This window comes from Oncorhynchus mykiss, chromosome 11 (assembly GCF_013265735.2).
Source record: "Oncorhynchus mykiss isolate Arlee chromosome 11, USDA_OmykA_1.1, whole genome shotgun sequence".
Lineage (NCBI taxonomy): Eukaryota > Metazoa > Chordata > Actinopteri > Salmoniformes > Salmonidae > Oncorhynchus > Oncorhynchus mykiss.
This window is the reverse complement of record NC_048575.1, coordinates 22,442,816-22,467,654: the sequence shown is the minus strand read 5'-3', so window position 1 is coordinate 22,467,654 and position 24,839 is coordinate 22,442,816. Positions and strand designations below refer to the sequence as shown.

The following is a 24,839-nucleotide window of genomic DNA, read 5'->3' as shown; positions in this document are numbered from 1 at the left end:
GAGGAGCGAGGAGAGGAACGAAAGCTATACTGTTACACTGGCAATACTAAAGTGCCTATAAGAACATCCAATAGTCAAAGGTATATGAAATACAAATCGTATAGAGAGAAATAGTCCTATAATTCCTATAATAACTACAACCTAAAACGTCTTAGCTGGGAATATTGAAGACTCATGTTAAAAGGAACCACCAGCTTTCATATGTTCTCATGTTCTGAGCAAGGAACTTAAACGTTAGCTTTTTTACATGGCACATATTGCACTTTTACTTTCTTCTCCAACACTTTGTTTTTGCATTATTTAAACTAAATTGAACATGTTTCATTATTTATTTGTGACTAAATTGATTTTATTGATGTATTATATTAAGTTAAAATAAAAGTGTTCATTGCTTATTCAGTATTGTTGTAATTGTAATTATTACAAACATACATATAAAAATTGGCCGATTAATTAGTATCATTATTTTTGGTATTTTCGGTATCGGCGTTGAAAAATTGGTCGACCTCTATTACCTATGCATAGTCACTTCGCCCCCACCTACATGTACAGAGTACGTCAACTAGCCTGTACACCCGCACACTGACTCGGTACCGGTGCCCCCTGTATATAGCCTCGTTATTGTTATTCTTATTGTGTTACTTTTATTAGTACTTTTTATTTGAACCTACTTGGTAAATATTTTCTTCTTCTTGAACTACACTGTTGGTTAAGGGCTTGTAAGTAAAGTCTACCCTTGTTGTATTCGGCGCATGTGGCAAATAAAGTTTGATTTGATTAGCACCAATAGGAAAGAGGTTGTAGATGACAAGTAGCCACACAGGGGCTGAATGAGAGTCCACAGACCATCAGTTGCCATTTAGAGTGACCTCTCCATCATCCAGCACTAGGTATTTGGACTCATTAAAAGGGGATGTGCAGCGGAAACCAAAGACCTTTTGTTACCCTCTGGGAGCCCGTACGATCCTCTTGTTAGAATGTTCTCTCAGCTCTGCTTATTTTAGATAGTGTTGCATTACATATTTATGGAAACATTCATATTTGGATACATTGGAACAGGACAGTGAAAGATAGTTACTTGAGGGGAATGGTTATTTAGACGATTATGTAACACTGTGGTCCTGTGTGGCTCTGTGAGAGTGGGGTACTAGCAACGTCAAGGTCATGGGACCAATTCCCACAGGGATCACATACACTTACTGAAATATATGCACTCACTGCTAAGTGGCATATATATACAGTATTATTGCTAGCTGACATGGATATTCACTCTTTGACTCCTCTACTGTTTCCCAGTGCTCCCTGGCCTGCCATAAGAAGTGTTTGGAGACACTGGCCATCCAGTGTGGTCATAAGAAACTCCAGGGTAGACTGCACCTCTTTGGTGTTGACTTCACCCAGGCAGCTAGGAACAACCCAGATGGTATTCCTTTCATCATCAGGAAGTGTACCTCGGAGATTGAGAATAGAGCGCTGGACATCAAGGTAACATTATGCTAGCTTTTTGAAGTAGGATTATGTAGCCTAGCTATATAGTATAGCTAATATTCTCTATTGTTTTAGATGTCATCCACCCCAGTTTTTTTTTAAATGTAATATCTCAGGATAAAATGGGCTGCTGTGTTGTCTTGGTTGTCCAGGGGATCTATCGTGTGAATGGGGCCAAGTCTCGTGTGGAGAAGCTCTGTCAGGCATTTGAGAACGGCAAGGACCTGGTGGAGCTATCTGACCTTTACCCCCATGACATCAGCAACGTGCTTAAACTTTACCTGAGACAGGTGGGTTTCACACACACACACAATTCTTCAGGACAAGATATTTGCTGGTTACAGAGTACATCAGACAGACCACACACTAGCCCAATAATATTTACTTATCTACCTTCTCTTCATTCATTGCTAGTTTATACTCCCAAATGCTTATCTCTTTGTCTCCAGTCCTGTCTGTTGTATATTTGTCTTCATATTTTTGTCATTCCAGTTTAAAATTAACTTCCATGTTTATTTTCTCTCCCTGCAGCTTCCAGAGCCTCTCATCCTGTTCCGTTTCTACAACGACTTCATCGGCCTGGCCAAGGAGAGCCAGAACATCATCGTGGACGAGGTGGAGGCATCCAGGGTCAGCCCCGCCTCCCTGACCCCTCCACAGGTCAGCGTGGAGCTCAACCGGGTCCTCTTCAAGATCAAAGACCTCCTGAGACAGCTGCCTCCGGCCCACTACAAGACCCTGCAGTTCCTCATCCAACACCTGCACAGGTACCGAATCTATTCAGAGAATATAAATGAGTTAACCAACGCTCACAACTCTGACTTTCACCTAAATCATTTATTGATTTCAATGGGACACTGAGTTAAGTCAGCGGATCTCAAGGCAGAATACAACTCTATAAATACACATACACAACTTAAAACCCACACGTCGCACAAAGTAACAACAACAAACTGCAACAGCAGTAACAATGAACAAGAAGTCCACCATCATATTTCATCCTTCCTCACCCCTGTAGGGTGACCGAGCAGGCGGAGGAGAACAAGATGACAGCCAGTAACCTAGGCATCATCTTCGGCCCCACGCTCATCAAACCAAGACAGACGGACGCGGAGGTGTCCCTGTCCTCCCTGGTGGACTACCCCTACCAGGCACTCATCGTGGAGCTCCTCATCAGACACTATCAGATGATCTTTGATGCCCCCCTCAGCCCTCTGCCACGGCCCCAGGGCCCACCAGGCCCCTCTGGGGAGGGCTCTCCTCTGAAGGGTCAGGACGCTAACCCTTGCCTCACCCCTCAGGAGAAGGAGCAGCTTCTCAGCAGACACTCCAAGTCTCTAGTAGACATTAAGGAGGTGAGTGACTTGTCTGATCCCATATTAAAATAGAAGTCAATAGAAATTTGATTAACCTCAGCACTGACTACAATACATAACATGGCCAAAAGTATGTGGACACCTGCTCGTCGAACATCTCATTCCAAAATCATGGGCATTAATACGGAGTTGGTCCCCACTTTGCTGCTATAACAGCCTCCACTCTTCTAGGAACGCTTTCCACTAGATGTTGGAACATTGCTGTGGGGACTTGCTTCCATTCAGCCACAAGAGCATTAGTGAGGTCGGGCACTGATTTTGGGTGATTAGACCTGGCTTGCAGTCGGCGTTCAATTCATTCCAAAGGTGGGGTTGAGATCAGGGCTCTGCAAGCCAGTCAAGTTCTTCCACAATGATCTTGACAAACAATTTCTGTATGGACCTCGCTTTGTGCACGGGGACATTGTCATGCTGAAACAGGAAAGGTCATGCAGAAACAGGAAAGGTCCTTCCCCAAACTGTTGGCACAAAGTTGGAAGCAGAGAATCGTCTAGAACGTCATTATATGTTGTAGCGTATATATTTTTCTTCGGGGCCTTACATGAACCATGAAAAACAGCCCCAGACCATTATTCCACTTCCACTTGGCACTATGCATTCGGGCAGGTATCGTTCTCCTGGCATCCGCCAAACCCAGATTCGTTCATCGGACTGCCGGATAGTGAAGGGGGATTCATCACTCCAGAGAACGCATTTCCACTGCTCCAGAGTCCTATTGCAGCGAGCTTTACACCACTCCAGCCGATGCTTTGCATTGCACATGGTGATCTTAGGCTTGTGTGCGGAAAGGAAACCCCTTTCATGAAGCTCCAGACAAACAGTTAGTGTGCTGACGTTGCTTCAGGAGGCAGTTTGGAACTAGTGAGTGTTGCAACCGAGGACAGACGATTTACGCACTTCAGCATTCGGCGGTCCCGTTCTGTGAGCTTGTGTGGCCTACAACTTTGCGGCTGAACCATTATTGCTCCTTGATGTTTCTACTTCACAATAACAGCACTTATAGTTGACCGGGGCAGCTCTAGCAGGGCAGACATTTGACGAACTGACTTCTTGGAAAGGTGGCATCCTATGACGGTGCCACATTGAAAGTAACTGAGCTCTTCAGTACCGGCCATTCTACTGCCAATGTTTGTCTGTGGAGATTGCATGACTGTGTGCTCGATTTTATACACCTGTCAGCAACTGGTATAGCTGAAATAGCCAAATCCACTAATTTGAAGGGTTGTCTACATACTTTTGTCCATGTAGTCTGCCTCACCATCCATATGTTACGGATCTAGCTACTACTACTGACTGAAACAGTAATGATTACTGACTCTCTCTCTCTCTCTCTCACCCCCACCCCCCTCTCTTTCTCTCCTTTGTGTTTTCCCTCTCTGCCCATCTGTTTCCTGTCCTCTGTCCATTGCAGCAGAGCTCTAAAGTGTATAAGCGTCATTCCTCCGTAATCCCCTCCACCCATTTAATGGACGAGGTCAGAGAGGGGAAACCCAGGCCTGATGGGAGGGACTATGCACCTGGTCAGTATTACCCCACTATAGCTGGACACACTGGGCCCATAGATACACTGTATACTATATACTTTATTACTGACGTGTCTCCTCTTTACTCTGTAGTAGTGGACGAGGACTCAGAGCAACTGAACGGGCTCCTGTCTGGCAGCGTCCCTGAGGTACAGAGAGCAGAGGGAGAGAGGGACAGGGGGGAGAGGGGTCTTACCCGGGCCCGCCACACCACTTCCCGGGTCCACCTCCGCCACCCCCGCTCCAAGCTTGTCTCCCGACCCATGAGCATGCCTGCCGAACGCCTCCTGAACCCAGCCCACGGCGTGGATGAGAGGAATGCCAGGAACACCGCTGACCTGGACAGCGAGGACGTTACCGGGAGCGCCGGGAGCATTGCGCGGGACCAGTCAATTGAGGAGGTGTCGGAGGACGAGAAGCCAAAGTCGAGAGCGAGCAGCCACTACCGGAGCACGTTCATCGACACGGGGACGTTACGTAGGACCTGGGACAAACAGTACAAGCATTATGACATCACCCCCAGGACAGCTAAGATCATTACCAACCTGCCTACAGCAGACAAAGAGGTGGAGGACTCGGCCACAAGCCTCTCCACTTCTGTACCATCATCTTCTTCCATCTATCCCAACAGACCCTACACCATCGCAGTGAGGCCGGGCAGGACTCTGAAAAGGGAGGAGAACGTGTGCGAGTACAGCTCTGTGCCCACTGCGTTCAGGCCCCCCCGGACTCTACAGCCACCGCCTGGAACCTTCTACAAACCCCCCTCGGGGAGCAAGGACAAAGTGTTAGGGGACGCGCCGCAAAAGAAGCGCGCCGAGGCAGCTAACAGCGCAGAGGAGGAAGAACAGGAGGACGATGATGATGAAGATGAGGAAGAGGAGGAAGAGGAGATGGGTCTGGAGGTCTCTGTAGACGAGCCCTCTGTGGATGAAGACAATATGGATGAGGACACTGAGGCTCCGCAGCAGGCTGCAGGCTCCTCTCTGTCCCTGCCCCAATCCCCCAGCTCCAGCCCTGAGGACCTCAGTGACGAGACCAAGCCCGTGTACCAGAGACTACGGGCCAGACGCTTGCAGGAGTTCGAGCACCGCGAGGCCCATTTTGTATGACCATATTTATCGCCATTACTCACAGGTTGTCATTATAATTAATCAAGAGTAATTTTCCTTCCATGATTAGGATTGAAATGGTCAAATCTGTATAATATGTGCCATATTGTATAAGAACAAGAAGAAAACAACTTCAAATCATTTCATGAACTGTGAAAAAAATGACCCACAGGAAGTGTTATATACATTAATATATTCCTTGTTATCTTTTTTGGAGTTCCGCAGTTGGTGCTGGAAGGAACTGTTGTACTGCAGGTCCCCAAAATAAAGACAGGATGCACTTAGTTAACTACATAACAGTGGCTGTATTATAAGTCACTACACCTATTCTAGGTTTCTGTAAAAGGTCTGTATAAAGAAAGCCACATAATCAAAACCGTGCTTCCAGTACCAATCACTACAAATGTTAAAGAAATAGTTAATTTCCCAAAAGTTAAATCCATCATTGTAGATTTAAATGTACAGTATTTTTAACATACGGCTCAATACAAAGTAATGCCAGGATAGCATGTTTTTCTCTCTTTTAAACTGTGCAATTACTTTTTTATTAAAGAAATATCATACTGTATCTGTTGTATAAAGTTTTGGTACACAGTATTTGTATGTTTATATGCCAAAAAATATTATTTCAACAACTGTCACAGTATAGTGTGTATCGCCACTTTATCAAAACTGAATTTGACGCACTTACTTAATCCAGTTATTTTAATCACAGTTATTTCATGCATTACACATTTAAACTTTTTTTTTGTAATGCAGTATTTTGTATACAGTATTACTTTTGTATACCTTTGTATACAGTCATTTGAAAAGTTACAATGTTTAATATAAAACTGCATGTGTTGCTCGTTCAACGTGGATGAATGAACTCTTATTTATCTTTGACTTGATTGACACTTAGGCATTATATATAGGAAAGTGTCTGTATGTAAGTCAATGGAGATATGCTACAAAGCCACACTTCAACCAAACATCAACCTGCTCCTTTTAGATGTTTACCTGGAAGGTAACAACCTAACAACTCAACTGAAAAACATTGAATAATATAATTAGAGGTCAGTCAGGTCGTTTCTGGCCTGTTGTAAGAAGTCTATCACAATATTACGATGGGCCAAAGCTGTTCTCTTTTTGAAAGTACTATTCAGTTCAGTAAGTACTGACCAGATATTTTAATCATATCAATTATACTCTCACTTTGTACAGGTTATAAGTACCAGTAAGTGCTACATTCATGTAAATGGTATATCCGTCTATATTTTATAAATATTATCTATAAGGGTCTTTGCAGATTGTCTCCAATGTATTAAATCCCTTTCATTGTACAAACAGGTACATACGAACATACACCTTTTTGTAACTTATTAAATATAGTTGACAACTTCCAAACACGTTTCTGTAATCTTTTGTATTCTCACACCTACAGTATAGATAGTTGATAAACCAGATTTTGGAGCCTAGGTCAATTCCTAGTTGATGTGAATAAATTGAGCGTAAGAGGAAGAAACCATAACATGTAGACCCTAATTTTTTCCCCATAACCTTCAATAAAATGATCCCTCTCTTTCTCGGGTGGTTGTCGGGTCATTCAGGTCTCTGTGAAAATGGATGAGCGGTGTTTAGCAGGCTCTGAGGCATTGAGAAAGAAGATTAAATCAATCAGATTAACTATTCGCTGGGTCTGTAGTTACTAAAGGAACTGCGTGGTTAGCTGTTAGCACCAGACATGGGACACACAACGCAACGTCCTGGGTTACTTTATACTCACTACTAGATGGTACTCCGCGGTTCTATTCTTCTGAAGTAAGTGGTCTTTCATGTTTGTTGAGGTGTCCTATATAGTTGTTTTACTAGTCTGTTCATTCATGTGTAATAGCTATGCTTGCTAGGACAGCCGATGTTGTGGTTGTATGCTACACTGTGGCAAAATTATGCTCCTGGGAATTCTTAAAGCAACCAAATCCTATCGTCAACATCTCAACCTTGTTGCTAACAGCATGCACAGATGTTTATTTATTAACAAACACATTTGGTCAGAAGAGGGGAATACATCTTGGTACAACACCAGTTGAGGATTTTACATTGTGCATAACATATTGCAATGTAACTACTACTGGCGGCAGGTAACGTTCGCGTAGCAATTAAGAGCGTTGGGCCACATAACGAAAGATCGCTGGTTAGAATCCCTGAGCCAACTAGGTGAAAGATCTGCCGATGTGCCCTTGAGTAAGGCAATTTTCCCTAATTGCTCCCGTAAATCGCTCTGGATTTTTAGAGCGTCTGCTAAATGACTAAAATGTAATTGTACTAGTCGTACTACAAGTAAATGTAACTACTAGTAGTGCTACCAGTAAATGTAACTACTAGTAATGCTACCAGTAAATGTAACTACTAGTAGTGCTACCAGTAAATGTAACTACTAGTAGTACTACCAGTAACTATAGTTTTAAGTGACAGAATGCATCCTTTAATTGCAGTCTTCCTGTGCTTTCCTGGGTTCCCCTGAGGCCATAGAGATGGAGTTGTCAATCAGTCTGTACATGTGCCATACATCGTAGTGAGTTTGTTGACCCTAAACAGTAGCTTTCATTACTGCAACTGTGGCAGCACATACTCACACTAATTGAGTTAGGCACTGTACTTACAATAGTAGCAGTACTCTGACACTGTAACGGTATCATTTTTATTCAGTTTAACCAGCAGGATGTTTACTATATCAGATTATGTACAATGTATTTATTTGATATGTCGGACAACTAGAGGTTGACAGAACAGCACCATTAATCAGTCAGATTTTCAAAAGGCTGAATTGTTACATTATTACAGTAATCCATTCTGCAAGCAGTCAGTCCACTGGGAGTAGTGGCCATTATGTGTGCGTTATTATGTCATCACATGACATAAACAGCTCAGCCAATGAGAGTTGTTCTTCCCTCCCTATTGTTATATACTGATTGGCATGACCTAGAAAGGCGCTTTGCCCTTCCCACCCTCCCTCCCCATGTGATACACTTGTCTACTTCAATCAGTATCAAAACACTCTGGAACTAGGAGTAGCCCAGCATGCTTCTCAGCGCATGGAAGGATTACTTCCTGTTCTGAGGTCCTAGAATCACATGAAACTGGGACTGTTCTATCTGTATGATATTCAGTGAGAAACAGATTGTTTAAGGATTTGGAAATGTGTTAATTATGTCAGCGTTGTGAGGTGGTTGGGAGGTGGATGAGGTATGGTTGTGAGGTGGTTGTATGATGGCTGTGTGATGGTTGTTTCCAGGTCTGTGCCCTGGTGGTGACCCCTACGAGGGGTGAAGAGGAGGATCATGGGTACGGACAGTCAAGTCCGATTGCTGCTGTGGAAGAACTGGACCCTTCGCAAGAGACAGAAGGTTAAACAAACACACTTCTGATGATTGTCTATCTCAATCTAGCACATCTTTCATTTTGAAGACATTTCCATCACCTTCTGTGAAATTATTTGCAAGCACTTGCTTTGTGTGTCACTGAATTCTGAAAGCTACTTTGCCCCTTAGGGCCACCGTGCTAAAACAGAACCGAAATGTAGGATTTAAAATCTACGTATTGAGAATGCCACATTATCTAAATAGAAAATTGATCCACCCTGTCATTGACTGGTTCTGGATAGAGTCTCAGACCTGTCATCGTGTTAGTAGCCTAAAGGTCGTGAGAGGACAATCACATGAGGATGATGCCTCTGAGGGCTGCTGGGTGACAGGAGGTTGTTACACAGGTCTGGAGCCCTGCTTAGCTTAGCAGCCCGGCCCGCCATGTTTAGATTGCTGTGTTTAGCTCAGTCGCCCATGATCACGTCTCACATCGTGCCAACTGCATACTGTAACTAAACTAATGAAGCTTGGCCCAATTTGAACTAACACACACACGCATACACACACACACACGCACACACACACAAGCCAAACGACGGGAGTCAACTTTGTGTTGTGGACATTCAGATCTCTTTGTGTTTCATTAACAAACTAAAGCCACACACACTCCTTCATTTATGCGTACCCTCAAAACAAATGTACGCACACAAATCAACTCTCACCCAACACTCACTTCTGCTACTCTAATACAGATAGATGTTTTTTCAGCTTAATTCAAAATGAACAGCTGCCTTCCAATGTGAAGAGTATATTGTTCGTTGTTTTCCCCCCAGATGCGGTTCTTCATGGAGATTATGTGGCCAGTGGTTCTATTCATTGGACTAGTGTGGCTGAGGACAGCTAACCCTTTATACCGTCAACATGAGTGTAAGAACATGTTCTTCTGACAATCTAAACACTGGCGTTACCAACATTATCAGCAGTTTATGCACAAACAATACAACCCTACAAACCAGCAAATGGTCAGCTCTGATGAACAAAATATTTTCAATATATTTAGAAATCTTTTCTAGTCAAATAGTGAAGCAAAATAATCCATTTTGTGACTAGAGTTATACCAATCTATACGGGATGATCAGAGCTGTGTCAACTCTTCCGGCCTTTGCTATTGACCAGTGCCGTCTGTCCTGTCCTGTCCACTGTTGTACAGGTCACTTTCCCAACAAGGCCATGCCCTCGACTGGCATCCTTCCATGGATCCAAGGAATCTTCTGCAATGCCAACAACCCATGCTTCCAGTACACCACCAGGGGAGAGGGCCCCGGGCTCGTCTCCAACTACAACGATTCCATGTGAGCAGAGGAGCAGGGCTGTGATAGCTGGTCCCAGATCTGTTGGTGCTGTCAAACCAACTCCTATGGTCATTGTCTAGGGCTGTTTGTGATGATGGGCCAGCCAGATAGGAGAGGGTTGAGCAGCAGAACTACCTGCTTATGTACCATTTGATGGCAGATGAAAGGAGGGTGTTACATGTTATAATACAGTATGTTCTCACTGAAGACATTTCACCGGCACTTGGCAAGGCTCTGCACTCACGCCAATGAGGTTCGGGGTTCTTATGTATGTGTGAATGGGTTGCGTGAATGAATGTGTGTACCTATCTGTGTGTGTATCTGTTTGTCTGTGTTGGTGTTTATGTGTGCATGTGTGTGTGTGTGTGTGTGTGTGTGTGTGTGTGTGTGTGTGTGTGTGTGTGTGTGTGTGTGTGTGTGTGTGTGACCCATCCTCTGCTCTGCTCCTCATGCAGACTGGCTCGGTTCTACTTGGACGCCCAGGAGCTTCTTCTGAGTGACCCAGAGTTCCTGCAGCTGGGTCGGCTCTGGAGGGAACTGTTCACCATGAGCACCTTCATGGACACCCTGCGGACCAGCCCAGAACAGGTCTCAGGTCAGAGGAACTCCCATCAACTTAAAAGCTATGGTTCATAAGTACAGATCCAGGACAGGCCTGGGTTCAAATACATTTGGTTGTTATTTCAATACTGGACAAATATTTTTCTAAACTGGAAATAAAAACACTCACACAGCAATGTGCAGTCCTCACCAAATAATGTGTATTTTCTTTGTACTATTACTATGAGAGTCATTGATCATGCTTTACACAATCATCTGGTCCAAAAGCACTCAGGGGCAATTGTATCCCATCTTCGCCAAACCAAACAAATTAACCCAACACATCCCATCTCTCACCATTCCTCTCCTCCTGCTCTGCAACATGTGTACACTGGAGGTGGGTTACATCACTTAGCTAGGCTTTTAGAAAGCCATTTCCCCGTAGTGGGAACTAGGATCCTAAGCAGCAGCACTATTTATTTTGTCAGAAAGCAATTCAAGTGTTTCCCTTCCCAACAGAACACATAAACATGGTTATATCTGGAAGCCAATGCTAACATTCCCATACTAATGATCGCTTATACATTCTCAATCTGATCTGACAACTACAAATGCTACTCCGCTGGGATAATAGCCCCTTATGATGGATCGACTAACTACACTCTTAGAAAAAAAGGTGCTATCTAGAACCTTAAAGGGTTCTTTGGCTGTCCCCATAGGAGAACCCTTTGAAGAACACTTTTTCGTTGCAAATAGAACCATTTTGGGTTCAATATAGAACTCTTTCTACAAAGGATTCTACATGAAACCCAGAAGGGGTACTTCCTTCTCCTCTTATCTGAGGTCTTAACTATTCTTCCCTCTTCCTTTTCCTTTTCCTCTTCCCATTCCTTTTGCCCCCCCCCCTCCCTCTCTCTCTCTTTCTTGCTGTCTCTCTCTCTCTCTCTTTCTTGCTCTCTCTCTCTCTCTCTTTCTCTCTCTTTCTTTCTCTCTGTCTCTGTCTCTGTCTCTCTCTCTCTCTCTCTCCAGGTCGAGGGCTGAAGGTAGAGGACATTCTGAAGGATGATGAGACTCTGACGTCCTTTCTCCTAAGGGATGTTCCTCTGTCAGAGTTTGTGGTCAATGAGCTGGTCAATGCCAAGATCAGGCCTGAGCAGGTCAGACTACGCCTTAGTTGGCCTACTGTGTGTGTGTGTTCTGTCCCCACTTAGAAAGCTGTAACACTCCAGCACCCTGAGTATCCCATCTAATTATTAGCTAAGGATTTATCCAGCCAGCACATTTTCCTGGGGGCTAGCCGTGCTGGCTGAATAATCCAACAGTGCTGGCTGAATCGCAACCCTGAGAAAGGCAGTGTGTTTCTATGAAAGCTCAGGACAGGATCTCCATTTGAAAGCTGTGGTCAAGAGGGCTATTGGGATACTGATGTCATTACACTGGGTTGTGCTGTGGGCTTTGTCTGGTGGCCTGTGGCTCCTGCATACCTTCTCTTCCCCCCAGTGAGCGACAACACCAGCCCTGGATCAAAGGGCTATGCAGTGGGGGGTGAATCATCACTAGCTCTTTGTTCACACAGAAAACACATACACAAAGAAAGGAATACAGAACCTAAAATTAAATGGGACTGGCTAAAGGCTGTGTGTGTGTGTGTGTGTGCACGTGTGTGTCCACATGCGTGCATGTATATAGGCTTACTACTTCATGAAAAATAGACCTTCTCTTCACTGAGGAGTTTTGCTCAATGTTACAAACCCCCTCCCTCTGTGACCCTTGACATCTGCCCCTCAGTTTGTGTTTGGCGTCCCTGACCTCCACCTGAAGGACATTGCCTGCAGTCAGACCCTGCTGGAGCAGTTCATCATCTTCCCCAGCCGCAGGGGGCTGTACAGGGTGCACAGCAGCATTTGTGCCCTCACACCACAGAGACTACAGACCATAGAGGACAGGCTCTACGCCAACGTGGACTTCTTTAAACTCTTCCGTCAGGTCTGTCAATCTCAATGTGTCCCATTCTGCCTCTAGTCTGACCTGTCTGCTATGCATCACATACAGTGCCTTGCAAAAGTATTCGGCCCCCTTGAACTTTGCGACCTTTTGCCACATTTCAGGCTTCAAACATAAAGATATAAAACTGTATTTTTGTGTGAAGAATCAACAACAAGTGGGACACAATCATGAAGTGGAACGACATTTATTGGATATTTCAAACTTTTTTAACAAATCAAAAACTGAAAAATTGGGAGGGCAAAATTATTCAGCCCCCTTAAGTTAATACTTTGTAGCGCCACCTTTTGCTGCGATTACAGCTGTAAGTCGCTTGGGGTATGTCTCTATCAGTTTTGCACATCGAGAGACTGACATTTTTTCCCATTCCTCCTTGCAAAACAGCTCGAGCTCAGTGAGGTTGGATGGAGAGCATTTGTGAACAGCAGTTTTCAGTTCTTTCCACAGATTCTCGATTGGATTCAGGTCTGGACTTTGACTTGGCCATTCTAACACCTGGATATGTTTATTTTTGAACCATTCCATTGTAGATTTTGCTTTATGTTTTGGATCATTGTCTTGTTGGAAGACAAATCTCCGTCCCAGTCTCAGGTCTTTTGCAGACTCCATCAGGTTTTCTTCCAGAATGGTCCTGTATTTGGCTCCATCCATCTTCCCATCAATTTTAACCATCTTCCCTGTCCCTGCTGAAGAAAAGCAGGCCCAAACCATGATGCTGCCACCACCATGTTTGACAGTGGGGATGATGTGTTCAGGGTGATGGGCTGTGTTGCTTTTACGCCATTCAGAGATCCTCACTGAACTTTTGGAGAGAGTTTGCTGCACTGAAAGTAAACGGGCTGAATAATTTTGCACGCCCAATTTTTCAGTTTTTGATTTGTTTAAAAAGTTTGAAATATCCAATAAATGCCGTTCCACTTCATGATTGTGTCCCATTTGTTGTTGATTCTTCACAAAAAAATACAGTTTTATATCTTTATGTTTGAAGCCTGAAATGTGGCAAAAGGTCACAAAGTTCAAGGGGGCCGAATACTTTCGCAAGGCACTGTACCTATGTACCTATGTATATATATATATACCTATGTATATATGCAAACCTATGCATATATATATATATACCTATGTATATATGCAAACCAAGGTCCTGGACTCTACCCTGGATTTTGAATGAACAATTTCCATATGGTCCAAATATGGAAAAACGCACTATGGCTGCGTTTACACAGGCAGCCCAATTCTGATCTTTTTTCCACTAATTGGTCTTTTGACCAATCACATCAGATCTTTTTCAGAGCTAATCTGATTGTTCAAAAGACCAATTAGCGAGGGAAAATATCAGAATTGGGCTGCCTGTTAAAACGTAGCCTATGTATGCCTTCATCGTATAGCCACATGAAGTCCTCAATCTGTGTTATCATACAGTAGTATTCTCTTTTGAATGGACCCTTATGGTCTGTGGCACTGAATATCTGTCACATTTGGGATGCTGCCATCTTGTTTATTTACTTACCAACAAAGATTGGCCGGCGTGGGTCACTGGGGACTACTATTGGCTGTTCCAACCCTCTGCCAAACACCCACAGCATGAGCTGATGGACATACGTTGGAGAGAGTTGGCACCAGTTAGGGTGAGTTGAGGAGAGTTGGCACCTGTTGGGGGGAGTTGAGGAGAGTTGACACCAGTTGGGGGGAGTTGAGGAGAGTTGACACCAGTTGGGGGGAGTTGAGGAGAGTTGGCACCAGTTGGGGGGAGTTGAGGAGAGTTGGCACCAGTTGGGGGGAGTTGAGGAGAGCTGGCACCAGTTGGGGAGAGTTGAGGAGAGTTGGCACCAGTTGGGGGGAGTTGAGGAGAGTTGGCACCAGTTGGGGGGAGTTGAGGAGAGTTGGCACCAGTTAGGAGGAGTTGAGGAGAGTTGAGGAGAGTTGGCACCAGTTGGGGGGAGTTGAGGAGAGTTGGCACCAGTTGGGGGGAGTTGAGGAGAGTTGGCACCAGTTGGGGGGAGTTGAGGAGAGTTGGCACCAGTTGGGGGGAGTTGAGGAGAGCTGGCACCAGTTGGGGAGAGTTGAGGAGAGTTGGCACCAGTTGGGGGGAGTTGAGGAGAGTTGGCACCAGTTGGGGGAGTTGAGGAGAGTTGGCACCCGTTAGGGGGAGTTGAGGAGAGTTGGCACCAGTTGGGGGGAGTTGAGGAGAGTTAGCACCAGTTGGAGGGAGTTGAGGAGAGTTGGCACCAGTCGGGGGGAGTTGAGGAAAGTTGGCACCAGTTGGGGGGAGTTGAGGAGAGTTGGCACCAGTTGGGGGGAGTTGAGGAGAGTTGGCACCAGTTGGGGGGAGTTGAGGAGAGTTGGCACTAGTTGGGGGGAGTTGAGGAGTGTTGGCACCAGTTGGGGGGAGTTGAGGAGAGTTGGCACCAGTTGGGTGGAGTTGAAGAGAGTTGGCACCAGTTGGGGGGAGTTGAGGAGAGTTGGCACCAGTTGGGAGGAGTTGAGGAGAGCTGAGGAGAGTTGGCACCAGTTGGGGGGAGTTGATGAGAGCTGAGGAGAGTTGGTACCAGTTGGGGGGAGTTGAGGAGAGTTGGCACCAGTTTGGGGGAGTTGAGGAGAGCTGAGGAGAGTTGGTACCAGTTGGGGGGAGTTGAGGAGAGCTGGCACCAGTTGGGGGGAGTTGAGGAGAGCTGAGGAGAGTTGGTACCAGTTGGGGGGAGTTGAGGAGAGTTGGCACCAGTTGGGGGGAGTTGAGGAGAGTTGGCACCAGTTGGGAGGAGTTGAGGAGAGCTGAGGAGAGTTGGCACCAGTTGGGGGGAGTTGAGGAGAGTTGGCACCAGTTGGGGGGAGTTGAGGAGAGCTGAGGAGAGTTGGCACCAGTTGGGGGGAGTTGAGGAGAGCTGAGGAGAGTTGGCACCAGTTGGGGGGAGTTGAGGAGAGCTGAGGAGAGTTGGCACCAGTTGAGGAGAGCTGAGGAGAGTTGGCACCAGTTGGGGGGAGTTGAGGAGAGCTGAGGAGAGTTGGCACCAGTTGGGGGGAGTTGAGGAGAGTCATGATGGAATTGCATGTCTTAAAGCAATGTGTATGTTGTAAGTCATCAGTACACATTTCCTCTAACGTTGTACTGCATAGATACAGACCATTGAATTTCCAAAGGTGACAAATCACTACTGACAAAATTAAACAGGAAAACAACAACTGACTACTGTGTAATGAAACTGAAGTATAATTCATAGTGGAGCTGCAGTAACATTAAAGTATCTGTACATCTATGGTTACAGTACTTCACCTAATATATACTGTACCTGCCATCTACTTTCCCTCTGCATGGTTGAGATAGATTGAGGCAACATACAGTCAGTTGAATGGCCACCGACTGCTCAAGTACCAGTTTTAGGAGAGTATATCAGGTTTTGGGACTTGACCTCTTTCAATAATGAGATTATAGATGCCATGCCTCCCTTCCAGACTAAACCTAAGGGAGCTTTTGTATAATCACCTGTGTTTATGGTCCCATGGTCACGTCCACACACACTGTTGGCCCCAATAGGGCTGTGTGTGTGTGTGTGTGTGTGTGTGTGTGTGTGTGTGTCGCTTCTTTGTAACAAGCCCATTAGATCTCACGAGATAGTGAGGAATGTCAGAGAGGAAGGACGTCTTATTTTGGAGTTGTGCGTCGCTGCCGTGCGCGATTTCCTGACCTCTAGCCCATTGTGTTGTGAGCTAGTTAGAAGTTTCCCCAGCTGAAATAGTCCCTGGAAGAAACAGTTACTGGAGATACTGTAGTTTAGGATACAGAAGATGACAACAATGCACTGTTCAGCAGGTTTGGTGCATTCTCTGTTCCTATGTGGGCATAAGGGAATGACGAGCGGATTAGAGGCAATCCGTAATTTCGATTAAGACATTAATGAGCATACAGTATTCAATGATTAGATTTCTCTACAACAGGTTATAGGCTACATGTGCACCACCGTGCTTCTACATCTGCATTGCTTGCTGTATGGGGTTTTAGGCTGATGTAAAAGGGCTTTATAAATACATTTTATTGATTGACCAAGTCAGAACAGTAGGCTATGTTATGAGGGAGAACAGGGACCAAATTATTAGGGTGAGGCACATGGGCTACTAACAGCTTACCATAAAACAAACACTTAGTATTTTCTTTCTTAGCTACAGTATACATATCTCCCTGGCATATTACATCATTTATGCAGCAGCATAGAATACATTGTGCTGTGCTCACTTGATCAGGAAGGTGGTCCGGCGGTCCTTCTTGTGGCTTCTAGAAAGAGGCCTGAAATCCTGACTTGGAATTCCGAGTTGGATGACCGTTCAAAGTAATGTTTTGTATTTTCCCAGTCAGAGCTAGTTTTATCCAAGCTCCCAGTTGTCTTGAACTCACTGAACTCCCTTCCCAGTTCTGAGTTTCCAGTTGTTTTTAATGAGGCAGAAGTCATGAGGCACAGCATGGCCAATGCATTCAAACTTTTCTGGACATTTTTCTCTCAGGTCGAGAGCCAAGCCGCACTGCTTCTTGACACACTGCTCGCTTAACCCGGAGGAAACACTGTCGAACTGACGACAGAAGACAACTTGCAGGCCCCCGGCCCGCCACAAGGAGTTGCTAGAGCACAATGAGACAAGGACATCCCGGCCCGCCACAAGGAGTTGCTAGAGCACGATGAGACAAGGACATCCCGGCCCGCCACAAGGAGTTGCTAGAGCATGATGAGACAAGGACATCCCGGCCCGCCACAAGGAGTTGCTAGAGCACGATGGGACAAGGACATCCCGGCCCGCCACAAGGAGTTGCTAGAGCACGATGGGACAAGGACATCCCCGCCCGCCACAAGGAGTTGCTAGAGCACAATGGGACAAGGACATCCCGGCCCGCCACAAGGAGTTGCTAGAGCACGATGAGACAAGGACATCCCGGCCCGCCACAAGGAGTTGCTAGAGCACGATGGGACAAGGACATCCCGGCCCGCCACAAGGAGTTGCTAGAGCACGATGAGACAAGGACATCCCGGCCCGCCACAAGGAGTTGCTAGAGCACGATGGGACAAGGACTTCCCGGCCCGCCACAAGGAGTTGCTAGAGCACGATGGGACAAGGACATCCCGGCCCGCCACAAGGAGTTGCTAGAGCACGATGGGACAAGGACATCCCGGCCAGCCAAACCCTCTCCTAACCCGGACGACGCTGGGCTAATTGTGCGCCGCATCATGGGTCTCCCGGTCACAGCCAGCTGTGACACAGCCTGAGATCGAACCCAGGGCTGCAGTGGCGCCTTAGTTGATTTTGCGATTTCCAACTTTTTGTGTAATGTTTTTCTCCAATGGCTGATAAATTGTATCTATCATTTCTCTTCATATGACAAGGATTAAAATGGGTTTGCCAGTAGACTGCTAAATTGATGCATAAGCATGACTGCTTGTCTAGCTTGCTACAGTAACTAAGATTTTGAAAGTATGATGTTGACATGATCCAATCCAATCAAAGCTATGGTAGATATAACGTGATTTGACGTCATTTTATCTGTGGCCAATGACCTTGAGCCTATTTGAATGGGCACTTCTAATGTAAGTCTATGGCAGCACCCAAGGGGCTTCAATTTTCCAGCTCTACGCATAGATTTTGCAGTGTCCCCATGAGTGACAGAACACTGAGCCAATCACGGTGCAACTAGATAACACTGCCAACTCCATACGCTCCGTATTTTCCTCTGGCTGCCCCACTACCACAGAAAGCACTGAGCTAGGCTGAAACACCTGCATTTTGGAGCTGCCTTACTCAAGAAAGTAAAAAAGAGACCATGTTTGTATTCTGCTTTATGAACTCAATTATTTATTTATTTAACATTGTTTGCAAACTGATATGTGACTCGTATTAATGCCAAAATAACATGCCAAATAGGTACCAAAAAAAATTCTAAAATAATATTGTATTTTTTTCTGCTAAACAGGTAGGGCTCAAAACAAGCATCATCCATCTGCCCTGATTGACGCATCGCCACTGTTGGTAAGGACGTGACAGTCATTTTGACAGCTCTTTTCCTCCTTCCAGCTTCCCCGGGTGTTGGATAACCACTCCAGCGGTGTCGACCTACACTTCTGGGCCAGAGTACTCTCTGCCACCTACGAAAAGCTGCGAGAGGTAGGCAAACACACGCGCGCGCACACACAATTCTCTCCGCCGCCTCTAAAACTACCAGGGGTCAACCCTACCACCGTTAGAACCATCATCCATCCCAAAGTTCACCCACCACTATATTTCTATCCCTCAGGAAACCACTGCTTCCTCCCTGCTCGGGTCTTTACGCAAACACAGACGGCAGGGATATCACGAGTGCGTATGAGGAAGGCTAAATCCAGCCCTAATAAACCTTTAGTCTCAACATGGAGCCCCATTCACAGGCTGTGTCCCAAGTGACACCCTAACCCTTACTTTTGATGGGCAATAGTCAAAAGCAATAATTATAATAGTTACATTTGTAGAGCGCATTTACAGACGTGAATCACAAAGCTTTTTACGGATTAGGGTGCAATTTGGGATGCAGAAACAGATAAATCAACAGGCAATCTGTCCGGACAGCTGTAAGTGAGGGTTATAGCACAGGTGAGGGCCTCAGACAAATGTCAAAGGTTGACGGGTCAGGTGGATGACCCCAGGGGAAGTGGTGATTGCAGGGAGAGGGAGGCGGGGGGAGGGCGCAAGAAGACATTCTGCAGAGGTAACATCCTGTTGGTGGGGCCGTCTGGATTCTTGTCTGCCGCCCGGTGACAAAAGACGTGACGCCAGTCGGTCATTTTCAAAGTTCCATTTTTGTCTGGTTCCATAAACCGAACACTGTAGCTGTACAGTAGATAGGCCAGCCAGCTGAGTGGAAACTCTGCCTCAGATATCCCACTGCTCTGTTGGCTAGAACATAAACTCTCCTTTTCTCTATTTCTGTTCAGTCTAGAAGTGGTGTTAGTTATAGTGTGTGTCTTCCAATGTAGAAGAAACCACCAAAAATATCTTCAAAGGAGTGGAATTCAATCAATCAATCTTCTCTGACATTTCCTTTGTGGTTTTTATGTAAACATTGCAGTGCTGTATCATTGCTGTTGTTTCTATGTAAACACTGTGGTGCTGTCCCATTATTGTGGTTTCTATGTAAACTATGTGGTGCTGTTCCATTACTGTGGTTTCTATGTAAACACTGTGGTGTTGTCCCATTACTGTGGTTTCTATGTAAACACTGGGGTGTTGAACCATTACTGTGGTTTCTATGTAAACACTGTGGTGCTGTCCCATTACTGTGGTTTCTATGTAAACACTTTGGTGCTGTCCCATTACTGTGGTTTCTATGTAAACACTGTGGTGCTGTCCCATTACTGTGGTTTCTATGTAAACACTGTGGTGCTGTCCCATTACTGTTGTTTCTATGTAAATACTGTGATGCTGTCCCATTACTGTTGTTTCTATGTAAACACTGTGGTGCTGTCTCATTACTGTGGTTTCTATGTAAACACTGTGGTGCTGTCCCATTACTGTGGTTTCTATGTAAACTATGTGGTGCTGTCCCATTACTGTGGCTGTTTGTTAAGAGTGGTTGTCAGGAGCACTGTAGTACACACTCTCAACACCTCCCCTGGTTCTAATGGGCCCTCAGGGACCTACACTGGACAATCCCTTCTCCCCCCTACAACCCACCCCTCTTCCCTTTGGAATCTCTTTAGTTTGTTGTGATTCATTTAGAGGGAAAACTTTGTTGACAGATGACCTAAAGAACCTAATATGGCTGTACATATCCTTCTATTTGGTCACATTATATAACCCTGTCATACATGATTCAGAGTCATAATTTACATACAGTTTCTAAATAACAATACCCTCCCCAACCTCACCCCCCAGTTGTCAGAGAGGAACAGCTCCAAAGCGCTGGTGGAGGTGATGTCCCCCCTGCTCCAGTCCCAGGTGGACTCTCCCCCATCTTTCAGACAGCTGATGGGGGCTGTGTCCAGCCTGGTGTGTGGCTACATGGAGGGGGGCTTCTCTCGGGTGGCCTCCTTCAACTGGTATGAGGACAACAACTACAAGGCCTTCATGGGGATCAACGATAGCACCCGGGGAGGACAGGGACAGTACACCTACGACCATACCGCCAGTGAGTACTAATACAGTAATGAGCCACTAATATAGTAGCCAGTTTCATTTTAATGAAGAGACAGATAGAGGCAGGGACAGTACACCTACAGTCACACCGCCAGTGGGTCACTGGGTCAGCATTCAGCCCCTCTCCTCTGCCGACTACGCCAAATATAGCAGCTGATTGGGAGCAGGAAAGGCATTGCATTTTCCGTATAAATTCAGTCGAAATCCAGTGGTATTATGGGACAGGTCGTTTTATCTAGTCTGCTTTACTTGTCTCTTGAGATAAAACAAAAAGAGTATTGCTTGACCTGAGAGTCTTTACCGTTCTCTCCTGTCTTATCCCAAAAGTCTGTTCTGATCTGATGCAGGAGTTGGAGTTTAACCCTATCACAGGGTTATAGGTTCTCTCAATCCTCTCTACGTTTCTACAAAAGTTCTGTACTGTCTTATTCCCCAGCTCCGTTCTGTAATGATCTGATGAAGGAGCTAGAGTCCAATCCCATCACCAGGATCATGTGGAGCTCTGTCAAGCCCATGATGATGGGGAAGATCCTCTACGCACCCGACTCCCCAGCCGTCAGAAAGATCATCAGAAACGTAAGGGAGCTACATACAGCGAATGCATTAGGTAGACTAGGGATGATTCACACTATATTATAGCGGAGTCTGCTGGATTTAGTCAATTCTTCATTTTAGACTTGGGAAACCAGGTGAGTTAATCAGGAGACAGAAGTGTTAGAAACATGAACAACTTGTTAAACAGTCGTCTTCGTTCTGAACACACGGCAGTATTTAGGAATTTGGGAATCAGGGCTTGGCGCTCCGTAGAGTGTTGCTGTATAGACATGTCTGTAAGAAGCCTGTAGGGCCTAGGAGTCACGGCTGGGTGTATCACAATAGGAGCACACATCTGTATCGTCTACTACACATAGTAACCGTGACACACTCCGTTGCCTTGTATTCTCCTCCTCTTGTTATGTAAGCAGAGCCTGACACTGTGAGGGTCACACTCACACGCACGCACACATACATTGACACACAGACACACACACACACACACACACCAGCTTCCTCTCCCCCGACCTTTAGTGCCCTCTTTGTCTTCCATTTCCCTCAGATCTGGATGTTAATTGCATGGAAGGGAACTACGGGTTAAGCCATCAGTCTGCTGCACATACCAAAACATGGCCTACACTCTCCCTCATTTCTCCATCCCTTCCTCCTCCAGACCTGATGACCCCCTCCTTGAACTGACCCCTTTTGAGTAGTGTAACTTGGTGGGGGGGAAAAAACAAAACCTTTTATTTCGCCTCATTTGAACATTCTGTCGTAAGTGCCTGTTATGTGCCCCAAAAAATAACAGTGTTGACTGTAACAGGTTTGACGACTAAACCAGCCATGCAGCCCCTTGTGACAGGGGCAATGGAAGTGTCTTGTGTGCAACAGGGAGGGGAATTGAGTGCAAGCTTCACAACAACAAAAAAAACATTTCTAACCTGACCCTCTATGGGTAACAAGGTTGGCGTTTTATGCTCGGCCCGCTCAGTTTTCCACCACAAAACACCAGACAATGGCCAAAAAGAGTAGAACCAGCTCACCTGCATGTCTCATTAAAAAAAATATTTTAAAAAGAATAGGTTGACCTTAAAATGAGGGACAGGTTGTTTTTTTTCCCTCACACTTATTATAGTGGAGATCAAGTTTATAACTTCCCTACCTGGGCTGATGAGACAGTGGATTGCCCAGTCAGATGGAACAGAGTAAATAGGCATTTTAACGTCATAGATTTAGCTGGTGGTAACTTGTGGAATAGACACCGGCTGGAATGATCTTTTGAATCAGCATTCAGGATTTGACCCACCCGTTGTATAACACCCAATAGATATGGGAGTTTATCAAAATTGGGTTTGTTTTCAAATTCTTTGTGGATCTGTGTAATCTGAGGGAAATATGTGTCATTAATATGGTCATGCTTTTGGCAAGAGGTTAGGAAGTGCAGCTCAGTTTCCACCTCATGTTGTGGGCAGTGGGCACATAGCCTGTCTTCCCTTGAGAGCCAGGTCTGCCTACAGCGGCCTTTCTCAATAGCAAGGCTATGCTCACTGAGTCTGTACATAGTATTCTGCCACTGTGTACTCTCTGTTTAGGGCCAAGTAGCATTTAAGTTTGCTCAGTTTTTTTTGTTAATTATTTCTAATGTGTCAAGTAATTCTCTTTTTATTTTCTCATGATTTGGTTGGGTCTAATTGTGTTGCTGTCCTGGGGCTCTGTGGGGTCTATTTGTGTTTGTGAACAGAGCCCAAGGTTCATCTCTCTGTAGGTGATGGCTTTGTTATGGAAGGTTTGGGAATTGCTTCCTTTTTAAAATTGTATTCATCCTTTATTTAACTAGGCAAGTCAGTTAAAAACACATTTTTATTTACAATGACAGCCTAGGAACAGTGGGTTAACTGCCTTGTTCAGGGGCAGAACGACAGACTTGTACCTTGTCAGCTTGGGGATTCAATCTAGCAACCTTTTGGTTACTGGCCCAACGCTCTAACCACTAAGCTGCCCCTTTTAGGTGGTTGTAGAATTTAACGGCTCTTTTCTGGATTTTGATCATTACCGGGTATCGACCTAATTCTGCTCTGCATGACTTATTTGGTGTTTTACGTGGTACACTGAGGATATTTTTGCAGAATTCTGCATCCAGTCTCAATTTGGTGTTTGATCCTTGAGGCTTCTCTTTGTGGGATCCTGTGGGAACAGGGTGAATCGGTAGCCAAGCTGAATGCGTTCGGCCAATTGTCACCAACCTCATTGTCCCTCATTGTCCCTTTGTCAGCAGAGATCTGAGACACAAGAGGAAGGTGTTTAATTGGGTGTTGCTTTTCCACCCTTTTCCATGCTTTTATCACACGCATTCATGTAAATGCAACAGTCAGCCTCCCTTGGTATGTGTGTACCACAGAACGCTGTAGGACAGGCTATACACATTGTAGAGTATGCTAAATCATAATCGATATCTTTGGTTATTTTCACAGGCAATATAATGTTTGATTGGTATTCAACTAGAAATAGTGTGTGTGTATTCTTGTGCATGTTTAGTGTGTGTGAGTGTGTGTGTCTATGTGTGTCTGTGTGGGTGTTCATACGTGCATATATGCATGCTGCCTGAGCGTACGTGAGTATGTGTGTGTGCTGATATATGTGTGTGCTGATGTGTGTGTGTGTGTGTGTGTGTGTGTGTGTGTGTGTGTGTCCTCTAGGCCAACACCACATTTGAGGAGCTGGAGAGGCTGAGGACCATGGGTCGGGCCTGGGAGGAGGTGGGCCCTCAGGTCTGGGCCTTCTTCCAGGACAGCGTTCAGATGAACATGATCAGGGTAAGGAAGGCTACAATCCCATACACTCTATAAACACCAACATGGTACATTCAAACTAACTGAGTCTACAGTCCCATACACTCTATAAACACACTCTATAAACACCAACATGGTCAATTCAAACTAACTATCATTATCTCAAAATAATCCATTGACCCAATTTTGGTGTGAAATGACATAACTTTAACGTCCCTCCACTCCTGCTATGGTTTTGTCAGAGTTCGGCCTCTATATGATGTTTAAATAATGTCAGCTGTGGCAAACTAAGTTGTATATCTTTACAAATTAGCCCTGTATAAACTATGATATATGTCTGTTTAGTCCTAAATCATTTCCTCCCCCATACCTTTCTCATGAGGGTTCTAGTCTCATGCTGTCCCAAGGCAGAGAGAGCTGGCATTCCTGTGTAACTTCATGTTCCACTCAATAGCTCTTATCTCCCCTATCTTCTCTGTCTCTCTGTCTCTCTCTCTCTTTCTCTCTCTCTTTCTCTTTTTTTCTTTCTCTCTCTCTCTCTCTCTCCCCCCCCCCTCTCTCTCTCTCTCTCTCTCTCTCTCTCTCTCTCTCTCTCTCTCTCTCTCTCTCTCTCTCTCTCTCTCTCTCACACA

The 24,839-nt window shown here is 45.3% G+C and overlaps 2 protein-coding genes across 7 annotated transcripts in view; both read left to right on the top strand.

Moving 5' to 3' along the window:
- The window catches only part of arhgap29a (Rho GTPase activating protein 29a), a 67,678-nt gene extending 60,611 nt beyond the window's left edge, over positions 1-7,067 (top strand). For 3 of the 4 annotated variants that reach the window (XM_036935187.1, XM_021620508.2, XM_036935189.1), the window contains 6 exons: positions 1,297-1,485; positions 1,641-1,778; positions 2,020-2,255; positions 2,507-2,843; positions 4,276-4,384; positions 4,481-7,067. In XM_036935187.1, coding sequence (XP_036791082.1) covers positions 1,297-1,485; positions 1,641-1,778; positions 2,020-2,255; positions 2,507-2,843; positions 4,276-4,384; positions 4,481-5,499 — 2,028 coding nt within the window. In that variant the 3' untranslated portion in view covers positions 5,500-7,067. The remainder of the gene's footprint in view (positions 1-1,296; positions 1,486-1,640; positions 1,779-2,019; positions 2,256-2,506; positions 2,844-4,275; positions 4,385-4,480) is intronic. The other variant, XM_036935188.1, reaches the window with a different exon arrangement.
- An 86-nt stretch (positions 7,068-7,153) lies between these two features.
- The window catches only part of abca4a (ATP-binding cassette, sub-family A (ABC1), member 4a), a 54,136-nt gene continuing 36,450 nt past the window's right edge, over positions 7,154-24,839 (top strand). For all 3 annotated transcript variants that reach the window (XM_021620505.2, XM_021620504.2, XM_021620506.2), the window contains exons 1-11: positions 7,154-7,299; positions 8,774-8,885; positions 9,677-9,770; positions 10,054-10,195; positions 10,651-10,790; positions 11,765-11,892; positions 12,524-12,721; positions 18,791-18,880; positions 20,624-20,876; positions 21,321-21,460; positions 24,115-24,231. In XM_021620505.2, coding sequence (XP_021476180.2) covers positions 8,820-8,885; positions 9,677-9,770; positions 10,054-10,195; positions 10,651-10,790; positions 11,765-11,892; positions 12,524-12,721; positions 18,791-18,880; positions 20,624-20,876; positions 21,321-21,460; positions 24,115-24,231 — 1,368 coding nt within the window. In that variant the 5' untranslated portion in view covers positions 7,154-7,299; positions 8,774-8,819. The remainder of the gene's footprint in view (positions 7,300-8,773; positions 8,886-9,676; positions 9,771-10,053; positions 10,196-10,650; positions 10,791-11,764; positions 11,893-12,523; positions 12,722-18,790; positions 18,881-20,623; positions 20,877-21,320; positions 21,461-24,114; positions 24,232-24,839) is intronic.